Below are 12,226 nucleotides of genomic sequence, written 5' to 3'. Positions count from 1 at the left end.
TCACGACTTTATACACAAGTGTAAATATAGTACAATATACTGTGAATCCAAATACTGATCCTTTCTTTGATTTCATTCACAGCACATAGTTTACAGCTCGACTCTAAGCTCTAATTAAAATAACGAGACATAATAAAAACAATGAACTGAATGAAGAGTAGTGTACTTACACGAGCAGATAGAGACAGAGGTAGTGAGTGGTCGTCCTCGACACGGACAGTGAGTGAATGAGATTGCGGATTTGATGAAGGGGCTGACGGAGCCCTCCAAGTGCATGCTGGGAAATGTAGGCCTTTTTCACTTCGCCAAGTTTGTTTTACCTTTGTTTTTAAAACATACTTATCCCTATTTCTTGAGCTAAAAAACATAATTCATAATGTTCAGATAGATGAAAAAAGTACAGTTCACTTTGTGACAACGTGCCCCAATAGCCATCACAATGGAAGTTGCCATTGTAGGCTATATCAGTCATCAAAATGTCAAATCATAAAAATAGCTAACTAAACTAACAAAACAACAAAAATGAACTTTAAATCTTTAAAACGTGAGCAACTTGTCCACTTGTTGCAGCTAGCTGAATTATCATGATAAAAAATAATAACTAACTAAATAAAAGTTTGAGGATGTATTTGAGGATTATAGAATTCTTTTACAAATAGAAAATTTACTGTCATTTTTGGGTAATTAATGTGTTTATTTATTCAAATATTTTGACCATGTATTATGTGCATGTAGCCTGTAGACTTTTTAAATTTCCATGAAAAGAAAAGGGTGTTAAATGTTTGAAGCTTCCAAATATACAGCTTAAAAATAATAACCAAAAAAGCTTCTTCATAATGACAACTAGGCTATCATATAAATAGACTCAAGACAAAAGTGTAATAATAAAGGCAAACCCGAGCTTTATTGTCTTCCTCAGGGGTCACCCTCACCCAGGTGTCCAACTGACCTTTGACCCATGTCTTTAAGCAGTGCCAGTCTTTTTTAGTGTTAGTCAGTAGTGTAAGTCTTTGAATCTGTATTTGGCAGTGTTTGTCCAGCTGATGAAGTTTACAATGAAGTTCTGCGAGAAGCAAGTTTTTGCTTTGAGTCATGTCTCAGTCTTGTCTCCTTCAGTGAGGACAGCCCCTAATTACTTTCCCACATCCCTCTTAAGTTGTACTCAAACATACACCTGGGAATAGAGTACAGTAACACCACCTGGTGGTCATATGCGTCTATTACATCTAATTTTTACATCACCGCAAACGTGTAGACACCATAGCTCAGTCAGTCAACATTTCATTATAATTCTTCATTATGCACTTCTATTTTATATAACCAAGAACATTTTAATGTGGATTGTTTACTTTGTGATTTACTTGAATCATCTGTATTTAAATAACTGTATTTTTTTCTGTGAAGTCAACACGTTTAAACAAACTAACCTCTAGTGGTAGACTATTACTACAGTACAATTATAGATAACACTGTAGTAATATCATTGTGATAAACGAAAAATATATCTCGTTATAATCGTGAGCCTAAAACATTATTTGCATGCAACGCTAAGGTTAATTTTAAACTCTAATCAAGCACCCAAAATTATGGTCAAGTGCCTGGATCCTCTATACAACTACGTAACACAATTTAAACACTATATTACAATTAATCAATTAAACCACTGCTACTTAACTTAAATTGTATTGTTGCCAAACCTGCCCACAGTACCAATCTTTAAGTAAATAAAACTGGTTTCTGCAGCCTTTCTGGAGTGCATATATTTATAGAGCAAACATGAAGAAAAATATATGGCATTGCTAGAGTCATGCCAAGACAGCCTGCTCAGGACTTCTTGGCAGAATGTTACTAATGGCTTGACTGTTATTCAAAGCACTCAGCCCAGGATATGGCCTAAAATAAAGAGCATGTGGCTATAATGGATAAACTAATCCCAAAAAGTATGATACATGTGAAAGAACAAAGAAATAAAGTGTGTTTCATCATATGTTCATAACTTTTACTCAGTTTGCTTATTTTCAGATCCTGGAAGGCAGAATCGCATCTTCTATATCCAAATGACACTAGATAAGAACATTAACTGTAAAACTCTTTACTTTGCAGTACATTATAAAAACCTCAACAACTTTCATTTTCAGTGTAACATCAGTGTCACATAAAAAAAAAAAAAAAACAATTTAATTAAATTGTAAAATCCAATCTATTAAAGGTTAGCGGCAGAAGGTATAGGTGAAACATGTTTGGCAGATTTTTATTTCAAAACAGCTTCTTGGCTTTCCAGAAGCCATAATTGTTTCAACACCACTGCTTAAAAAGTTATTTAATATTTGCAAATTTGGCAGGTCATCTCATATTCAAACAATTTTTACTTCAAAAATAAATTTAAACATCGGAATTCTAAAAAACAGGACGAAAATGGTCAGAAAACTCTGAATAAATGCCCATCTCACATTCTTCACAAATGAAACAAGCTATTTTAAAGGAATTACTTTTTGTAGGTTAGTGAAAATGTTGGGGTCATCCATGATTAAAGCACTTACGGTGAATGCCCTTCTTACATTTTATGAACTGAATGCAGCTGAACTATACAACATTTGTGAGAGAACTAATTCACCAACAAGTCAAACCGTTTACACCCACAATCCAAGTGTATAAAACATGTTCAAGCAGTGTTTTAAAGTGTAAACAGTGAACCGAACCGAACAAGCTGAAGTAAACATCGAAGAAAACACCAACGATACTCATTAACAAAAGCAATTTCAACAAATAATGACGTGTTGGGTGTCATCATGGAGTCGTTTACATCTAAAGAGAATGCAGAAGTCGAGAAACATGAAAAAAGTGCATCAAATATCTGGGGAAACAATCTGTATGTGGTTAATCAATGCCATCTCACGAGCAGTTCGTACGTATTTTACGAGGTGGCTAATTCGTACGAACTCACTCGTACAATTTTGGATGATTTGTCTAGACTACAGTGACGGCTAGGTTTAGGGGTGGGATTAGGTGTAGGTCATTCATACAAATTCATACGAATTTAGCAAAAATCGTATTTTGCGCCACCTCGTAAAATATGCAATGTGATGGTTTCACCATTTTAACCTGTTTCTTAATTAAAAATATATTAAAACCTTACTTTGATGGTGTTTTCCCACTTGAGATTTAAAACCAAACCCAAAATTTAAGATGCATCCAATACTTTACCTCTACATTTTTATATATATAATTTTTTTTTTTTTTTTTTTTACAAAATACATAACACTGATTTCTAATAAATGGAAGCACCTGTAAAAAATAAAATAATTCATTGGATTATACAGGAGAGCAGTCCATGCTCCATGGGGTTAGTGTCTCTGAGTTGGCTGGCTTCACAGTGCATGGCAGCAGTCCTTTCTCAAAGGGGATGGTCCCGAGGCGCTACCCTCTGAGTCCTGAACGTCCCTGGGCTTGTGGGTAAAAGGTTTGACACTTCCATTCCACTTCTCCTGTAGGGTGTCACTCTCGGCTGGAGGAGTTTCTCCAGCGGGCTCTGGGGGTCTTGTTGGCTGTGACGAGAGGGGAAGGTAACCCTGGGCCTGAAAAATGTCCTCCTCCTCTTCCTGCAGGTGGAGATCCAGAATTTTAGAGCTGCGCAACAGAAAGTCATGGCGGGTCTCCATTTCAGTGACGCCGTTGCCGCTAAACGTCATTCCGTCATTGTCCAACTCTTTTTCCAGCTGTTGAACCCAGGTGTCTCCCCTGGGAAGCACGCTTGCTTTAGTTGGGCGGCCTTCTGGGAGTTCATTAAGAGACTTTAAATGACTCTTTTGAAGAGTTTTGGGGGTCGGACCTCTCGAGGGACCTTCGGTGACAGGAATAGGGGGTCGTTCCTCTTGGATTGAGAATCCAGCACCGCTGGCCTCCTCTAGGACCCCAGAGCCCAGCTCAGCCAGGGGGTCAAGCTTATCGGTTTGGTTGAGTGTCTTTAAATTTCTCAGCAGTGCAAACATACTATCTACATCCTTCCAAAAGTTCATCCAGTCATCCAGGTTGGGACTGTAGTTGCGTCTGTGTTCGTACAGACTCTCGTTCACGCTGTACAAATCTGCCAGTCCTTGCCAGTCGATGTCCTCTGTGAAATTGGGCAGCTTAACCTTTGTGGACGTCCCAGGCTGGCTGTGTTCTGGGAAACGGGAGAGGGGGAAGTGAGAGAAATCAGTAAGGGTTGAAGATTGCCGCGCAGCAAAGCATTTGCTTTGGAATGAGTCTAAAACATGCAGTTATTCCCGGCCTACTTCTGCCGAGGGGTCTTGAATTAGTGCCCCACACACCACTGCAGTGTTTTTAAGCCTAAAATCAATAGAAAAGCTCTATTCTGAAGCAGTAAAGCAGTGTGAATGCAGATAAAGGCAACAAATGTCCTCTAAACGGACACACAAAACCAATACATCATAAATAAAGAGTGCGCAGACAGACTGAAAATCTGTGTAATGAGGTTCAAACCAAAATGAAACATCCAATGAGAGACTGAAAAGATGGAAAATCCTGGAACCAAGAAATCAGCAGTCCAAAAAAACAAAATATGAGGCTGAAAGAGTGGGCGAGAGGTAGAAAAAGAAAATCTGCAAAAACAAAAACATGTTAAAAGAGGGCGAGAGAACGAAATAAGCATTCCCAGAGCGGGTCAAGCAGTAACTGACGGGCTAGGAGACACGGGCTGCACTGAACCAGAACTGACACTCAACTCGGGGTCTATGGAGATGTGGTGTGCAGTTTGGAGAACTACTTGAGAGAGGAATGAGCACAGAAATGGGTTCATATGGTCTCAGAGACTCACAGGAATGAAAGGCTTGGCCTCCTCAACTTTGACCATTGTCGATGCTGTTGTTGCCTGGTAAGCAGGTAAGCCAAAAAACAGATGTCAAGATAGGCGTGAACGAGAATGTAAGAAAAAGTGAAATATTGATGTTCTGTGGACTGAGGTGTCCCCACTAAATGATGTGTATGAATAGCCTTGGATTTTATATAAATTATTTGAGTTTAGGAATACAAAGTGCATAAAAACAACAAGCAATGCATTAGGAGTTAAAATTAGAGGAATGATCTTGTAATTCGAAAACTTGAGGTTTTAAATACTAATATTCATGTAGTTTTTAAATATACTTGAATTGTTAGCTCAACCCAGCATGCAACCACACACTTAGCTCAATGAAACATGGCGTATTAGTGGAAACAAGCTGCCCATGCAGTTATTTCAAAAACCAATGAGGGATTCAAAAAGTGTGGATACCTGTGTTGATAGCTTCCTCCATCTTTACTTCCTGATCAGGAAAATAAAAGCATTTAACATGTTAAATGTCTATTGTGATTAAAAAAAATAAACAATCACATTGCAGTTCTTCATGCATAACCCCCAGCTCCTGAGGAGAGGTATTGTTAGATTAAAGACACAAACGAAAGAATGATGATGTGAAAGATGTATGAGGAAAATCCTCGGATGGTCCTGAAGAAAAAGATGGTAAGTGTAGTGTTAAGAATGGAATGAATGTTATACGTTGACATTGTTAACAGTGTTCCATGACTTAAGGTCGCAAAAAACATGAGAATAAGCCAACATGCAGACTAATATGTATTAACATGCATCTGTTTTTGTAATTTAATACATTACTAAGTGGCAAATCCTATTTTTATTATCGGTCTTCATTCCTCAATCTATTCATGTATGGATGTGCGTGTTCACCCCAAATTTTTCAGTTGTGCCAGAGTCATCAAGTGTCATCAAACCTGATCAAATGTTGTTCCAGACCCCTTCTTTCTTCCATTAAATACAAAAGTAGAAATTTAACAAATGTTCATGTTGCTCTTTTCCATATAATGAAAGTGAATTGAAACTAAAGGTTGTAAACATCCAAAAACTACAAGTGGTCCATAAGATCCTATCTTTCAAGTAAAAAAAAAAAACAGTTTGATGATAATCTTTACAATATTTGTACTGCATAATAATTTCAGAAGACATGGTGCTTTTTTGTATGGAAAAGAGTTTTGTTTTAATGAAAGGAAGTCAGTCATACAGATCTGGAATGACATGAGTACATGCTGAATTAATTTTTGGGCAAACTATCGCTTTAAGATGATTTTTATTACAAATCAAAACCATTGTTTTGGCCTCCGAAACACAGGCGCTGACCTCATTATAGATTTAGTTGTTGAAAAGTTACAACAACTTGTATAAATCTAAATATTCAATAACATAAAAGCCTTTATATAACTAGTTTTTATGATGTCATTATGATGAGTCAGTCTTCCCGCAAAAAAAATTAATGGTTTTCAGAACAGTAAAAAAATCTCAATCGTCCTGGCCACAACAGATTTTAAATGGCCAAATACTCAATGTTACAGAAACCTCTTCTTTCCCAGTAATGAACAGAAAATAATCCTGCTAGAAAATGGTTTTTAAACCACAATTCCACTGCTAAAGAATATCAAAAAACACTCAGAGATGAATGTGTCAATATACGTTTATAATTTTAGATTTTCAAAATTACACAAAGCACATAAACAGCCACAAACATAAAAGCATCTCTTTCACAGGAGCCATTCATCTAGTCTGGCATTCACTAGGAATAGAAAAAAATATGCAAAAGTATGAGATGATGTGATTGCTAGGCTGCTGGAATATTAGTCCCCTGGTGAGGGAACAAAATGAAACATATTAATGGAAAAAAAAAACGAGAAGAGCAGACAGTTTAGAGAGAAACCAAACTCAGTGACCAATCCATCATCCACCATTAGATATTGTGCCACATGGCATCCAATATGTGGTTCATCCCATTCATGCATCAGGCCGTGTCAAAGTAAACCATGCTAGATCAAGTTTTGTTAAATATTGACTACTTTCCTCTCAACTTGGACGATGATTATTGTATTGGCTAAAAAAATAAACCAGCATGTATCACCCTCTATTAAACCATGCCATTTCTCATGTGAGCACTAACTGGACATACCTGTTGAAAAAACCCCTAAACCAGGCTTAGCTGGTCAGTTGGTTGGTTTTATAAGGGTTTTAGGCACTTCAGAATGGGAAGGCTGGGAGACCATTTGGAGACCAGCTGAACGCCAGCTTAGCCAGGCCAGTAAACCAGTTAGGCTGGTTTAATCTGTTTTTTCAGCAGTGATGCAACTGAATATTTCAGATCTGGATGTTGAAAACATCTCAGAAGCAAAAATAAAGGTGTTCTAGCATGTTTCATCGCTCATTTCACAGAAAATAGGTGCTGCAGAGACAGGACAGGATTGTTACCTGCATCTAAGCCTTTTGGTCTCGGGTTGCACTGCTTGTGGCCCTGACAACTCCTCATTTCCATCAGCTGTAAATGCAGTTGGCTCAAAACGTCCCTCTCCACTGTATAAACTGCGTTGGTTAACTGCAAAACATAATATGCACTTATTGAGTCAGCTATTGTAAGTGCTGTAATTATGGACAATGACTCTTCCTGTAAGAGCATGCTATTATCTTAAAGTTTTTTTTTTTGTTTTTTTTTATTTATGGACTTTTAAAAAAAGTAAACTGGAGAGAAACAAGAAAGAACTGAGGAAGAGGGATCACAATTGAACCTACATCCCTTAAGGGATGCACTACAACACTACTGCTATGCCACATCTCAGACTTAGAGCAAATTTTCCAATGAAAATACAACTGAAAACACATCCTCACCTGGTATGGGTCACTGTTTAGATCAAAGTACTCCAGGAAACCAGTGGCAAATTCACAGAAGAGTGTGTTGTGAGTTTCATTTATAGTTCTCAGACACCAGTATGTGTTGTTGTTAGAGCTTGTGCAGGCACAGAAGCCACCCACTATGGAAAGAGAGAAATTTTTGTCAACGTATTTAGTAAAAAAAAAAAACAAACAATCCGAGTAGCAAAATCAATTAAATATTCCTTACAGTTCCAGAAGGGGGCGGTCTGCCAGTGGTCATTATTATGCGTGAAGCAGGTGAGGCCAGGAAGACTGCAGTCATCACCCTTCCTTTGCCTCTTCCTCTCCTTCCTCTCTTTCTTCCTGCGGCGAATCTCATTGTAGAGTTGAGTCTTGGTGTCCACCTCCTGCATGGCCTCTCTGGTGGCATAAATGAGACATTAGAGCCAGAGTGAAAGGGAACTCCATCCCAGGTGAATTACACAATGACGGGGGGAGGCAAACCAGCCAGCCCTGCACATAGATGGGGGTCAGAGGTCATGAGAAAGTGGAAGGATTGGGTACACACCACCTCCCCTAAAAACCACAAGGCTCTTGTCCTATTTTCAGACGAGGGTGTTTCATAATCTCACAAAGTGACTTTGTGGTTGTAATGATGTGTTTACACTTCAAAATGAGTTTTTATGTTTATGGGTAGAGATACTTATGAAAGAGCTCTTAATTTAATGACCCCATCAGAACTGTGACCCATGGACTGAAAATGTACTGATTAACTAATCAACAACATGCAGCCTACATATGCATGCATGCAACAACTCACATTTAACATGATGAAATAAGAACAGTTGGATTCAATGTTACCTCAACATTTCAACCAGTTGACTGAATTGAACATAATTCACAGTCCATTCATTATTTCACAAACAAAATTCTTTGAACTTAGAGGCAGCATCAATGTGAATCGTACCACACAATCAACAAAGTGTGTTAGAGATGCTCTACATGGATTGGGACATAAATCCAACACACTTTATCTCTACTAGATACTACAAACGACAGACAAACTGACGAGGCACGGACACACGGACACATGTACACACACACGAGAAGCACTCACTTAAAGGGATGGAGATGGTCATTCCTATTCTTCAATCTTTCGGGTTTGTTTTTCTGCTGTCTCTCTTTGCTAAAGTAGCTGGTTGTAATAAGGAGAGAACGGCACTAAATTCAATGAGTCCAGTTGGAATTTCTATTTCTGCAGCCAATATTTCAGCCTTCAGTGTCACATGATCCTTCAGAAATCATTCTAATAAGCTAATTTGGTGCTGCTTAAACATTGTGTATCATCAGTGTTGAAAACAGTTGTGTTGCTTAATATTTTTGGGGAAACTGTGATACATTGTTTTGTAATAATGTAAAAACAGTAGGCTACTGTTGATCAATTCATTGCACCGATGCTTAATAAAAGTATTTAAAAAAATCTTACTGACCCCAAACTTTTGAATAGTAGTGGAGTAGTATAGAGGAGTAAAGTAAAACAAGAGAGATTGAGCAGTGGAACGATGACCAATCATGTTTCCATAGTCTGCTCAGATTTGCCTCAAACTGATCCAGTTCACATGACTCAAGGAATTGCCGAACAAAGATAAATGTCAACTGACCTCTTCTTTCCACAGTCACACTCATCCGGTCTCCTCCTCTTTAAATGGCCTCTAACCTCACGCAGTTGCTTCATTTTATCCTGGAGAAGTTCAATCTATGGCACAAGTGTATAAAATGAGCATCATGTGGTTTAAACAGTTGTAATAAGATAATACAGTGGGTCTCACCTCTTGGTCCACAAAGTTCTTGTGGTCTTTCCACGCTCTGGAGGACTGGTAAATCTCTCTTTCACAGCGCACAGTGTCATTCATTAATATGAAACACCTGTGATTCCAAGGTAAATTGAACACCAAATGAGTAAAACACACTTTAAATAGTCTAAACTACAATAATATTAAACTCAGTTTATGTTTAGAGGTGACCAAAGGATTGGAGTTCTTACTTATGTGTGACTTTAAGAGAATTGGGGTATCCCACAGCATTAGTGTCATCCGACTGCATCTCCTCCGATCTGTCATCAGACTCCAACCCAAAGTCAGAACCAAAACCTCCCTCGGGCTCATGGTGCTGTTTGCTGATTTGTCGAGGCTCAAGGGGGGTTTTGTCATCAGCCTGCAGGTCCACATCATAGATTTCACCCTCAAACTCCACTGACAGGGATCTGGCCGGCCGTGTGTGAACAAAGCGGGGTCTTAAGCCTGAGGGAAGACATCAGCGTCAGCTACACCTACTTAAATATTTATAAGTCATAGTTAAATATTGATATACATATTGCTAGAGCTCATTAAATTTCCTCTAATATATTTAAAAAATATGCCACTTCAGCTCATCACCAATAGATGGCACCAAAAAATGTGACTCAGTTCTCTCACAATCATGGGAGTGCGAAGAACAATTAAATAGAAGTAATTAACATTTTCAGCAGTATAACAGCTAGTTTCATAGAGATAGTTTTATAATGTATAATAGTAAAATGTGATACATTATACTTTTTTTGTTACATGGTACTGCATGTACAGCTTTACCCCTTAAAGTATGATTAATTTTAATGAATCTGTTCATTTGTGTAAGTAAAGCAGATAAAAAAATAAATAAAAAAAAGAATAATTTGATTCACCCCAGAAGTTTTTTTTTTTTAATTATTATTTTTTTTTATTAAAACATTTAGTTAAATGATGCTGGCCAACACCAGGCTTTTGATTTAGCTTTATTAATAATTGTGCACGTCTAGTTTTATTAACGACATTTATTTAGCATAAAGTTAAATTCTGTCAGCTTAACGGAGATGTTGAGGAAAAAATAATGAAGCTATCATTTAAATAATGCATGTTGTAATAATGCAATATTAACATGCAGCAACAATACAGTTTCTACAAAATAAATAAATATTTATTTATTAAGCAGCACAACTGCTTTCAACACTGATAAGAATAAGAAATGTTTCTTTAGCACCAAATCAGCAAAGTATAATGATTTCTAAAGGATTATGTGACACTGAAAACTGGTAATGGCCACTTAAATTACAGACATAAATGCAATTTTTAATTATATTAAAATAGAAAAGAGTTATTTTAAAGTGTAATATTATTCATAATATTACTGTTTTAATGTATTTTTAAAAATCTAATTTAAATCAAAGCATTTAAAGCCCAAATTACCCTTCATAAACAGTTCTGTATGTAGTTTTAGGGTAGCTAACTAGTTTAACTTAATTATGCGACGTTTGTAGCCTTTGGAAGACACCATTTCAATGTTCAGTGCTTTAGTAGTGAAGAGTTTGATTCTTCCCAGTGACTCAAAACTTTTGAATCTCTTCACTATTGATTTGCTAATTGACCGTTCCTAGGCTGCATCATTAAACCAGTAGGTGGCGACAAGTGAGTGACTTTCAGTCCCAGTCTTAAAGGTCCAGTGTTTGTCCATACAGTCTTGAACAGAATGCATATATATTTACGTGGATTACTGCTCTGAGCGAACTGTCTCTGTGCCCGTCGTGTTGCCTTGGCCACTTTGTAAGGCCGATCTCTACAGTGGCAGTCTTTCTGGCTGTCGTAGCTCCGAGGGCGTAGACTCCTCGCTCTCTTCTTGGATCCTTCTTTCAGAGAGCCCTTACACTTCTGCAAACGCCACTTCCCGCTGACCTCCTCCACACAGTGCCATTTCTGTAACAAAAAGGGAAGGAATTCAGCTTGTGGGCAGACATTTTTGTCAGGCTAACCACTTATTGTGCAAGAGCCGCCTCATTTGCATAACCACAGCTGTTTTTCTGAATGAAATTAATCTTCTGTCTGTGAATGGCGAGCTTAGTGGTCAAACATCTGCATCTGTAGAGTAATCCCATTAAATTTACAATCACACGGCACAAGAGCCACCTCGCAATTCTTTCCCATAAAAAAGCAATTTAGACTTAATCCCTTAATTTCGCAGAGCTGTTTGCTTTGCAAACTGACCACAGTTTAGAAATGTGCTCACAACTATGGGAAACCATATCCAAACAATGGCCACAACCCTGTTCTGATTTCCTGTGAAGCTCTGGAGTCCCGTCATTGAGTTTATGTATCTGCGGGCGATGCTGTATCTGTTTGCAGCGAGATGTTTGTTTGAAGGGCGGTAAACCAAAAAGGAGTTCGCCAAAGCTTGCTTGAGCACTTTCACTCATTTAGAGTTCCTCCAGAGAGAGAGTAGCCAAACGCACTAAAACACGTTGAGCATTTCTTGTACCTCACACCCCCCCCCCCCACACACAGAGAGAGAGACTGGCTTCAAATAGCCAGAAGTCAAACAGACATAAGCAAACAGTGCCACAGCCAACTATGTGAAGCCTCACTACTTGAATGACGGACTCAGACTCAGGAAGAAACAGGCATAAACTTTCACACAGCCTCAATCAAACACACTGCCCTCATTGACCTCACTGCAGGCAGTAGGACTGTGTTAATGCAGTCT

General features: G+C 38.0%; 2 protein-coding genes across 3 annotated transcripts in view; both read right to left on the bottom strand.

Moving 5' to 3' along the window:
- Positions 1-225, bottom strand: part of LOC306865025 (solute carrier organic anion transporter family member 5A1-like) — a 54,714-nt gene extending 54,489 nt beyond the window's left edge. Inside the window, exon 1 of the mRNA XM_079409350.1 lies at positions 171-225. The gene's annotated coding sequence lies outside the window, so the exon portion shown is untranslated. The remainder of the gene's footprint in view (positions 1-170) is intronic.
- Positions 226-2,079: 1,854 nt separating this feature from the next.
- Positions 2,080-12,226, bottom strand: part of sulf1 (sulfatase 1) — a 43,814-nt gene continuing 33,667 nt past the window's right edge. Inside the window, exons 11-19 of one of the 2 annotated variants that reach the window (XM_079408765.1) lie at positions 11,235-11,442; positions 9,723-9,978; positions 9,508-9,604; positions 9,340-9,434; positions 7,926-8,098; positions 7,694-7,836; positions 7,280-7,403; positions 5,270-5,300; positions 3,247-4,162 (exon numbers count right to left, since the gene is read on the bottom strand). In XM_079408765.1, coding sequence (XP_079264891.1) covers positions 4,129-4,162; positions 5,270-5,300; positions 7,280-7,403; positions 7,694-7,836; positions 7,926-8,098; positions 9,340-9,434; positions 9,508-9,604; positions 9,723-9,978; positions 11,235-11,442 — 1,161 coding nt within the window. In that variant the 3' untranslated portion in view covers positions 3,247-4,128. Of the gene's footprint in view, positions 4,163-5,269; positions 5,301-7,279; positions 7,404-7,693; positions 7,837-7,925; positions 8,099-9,339; positions 9,435-9,507; positions 9,605-9,722; positions 9,979-11,234; positions 11,443-12,226 lie in introns of both variants that reach the window. The other variant, XM_079408764.1, reaches the window with a different exon arrangement.

This window comes from Barbus barbus (genome assembly GCF_936440315.1).
Source record: "Barbus barbus genome assembly, chromosome: 46".
NCBI classification, from domain to species: domain Eukaryota; kingdom Metazoa; phylum Chordata; class Actinopteri; order Cypriniformes; family Cyprinidae; genus Barbus; species Barbus barbus.
The sequence above is the reverse complement of the archived record's forward strand: the minus strand, read 5'-3'. Positions and strand labels throughout refer to the sequence as shown.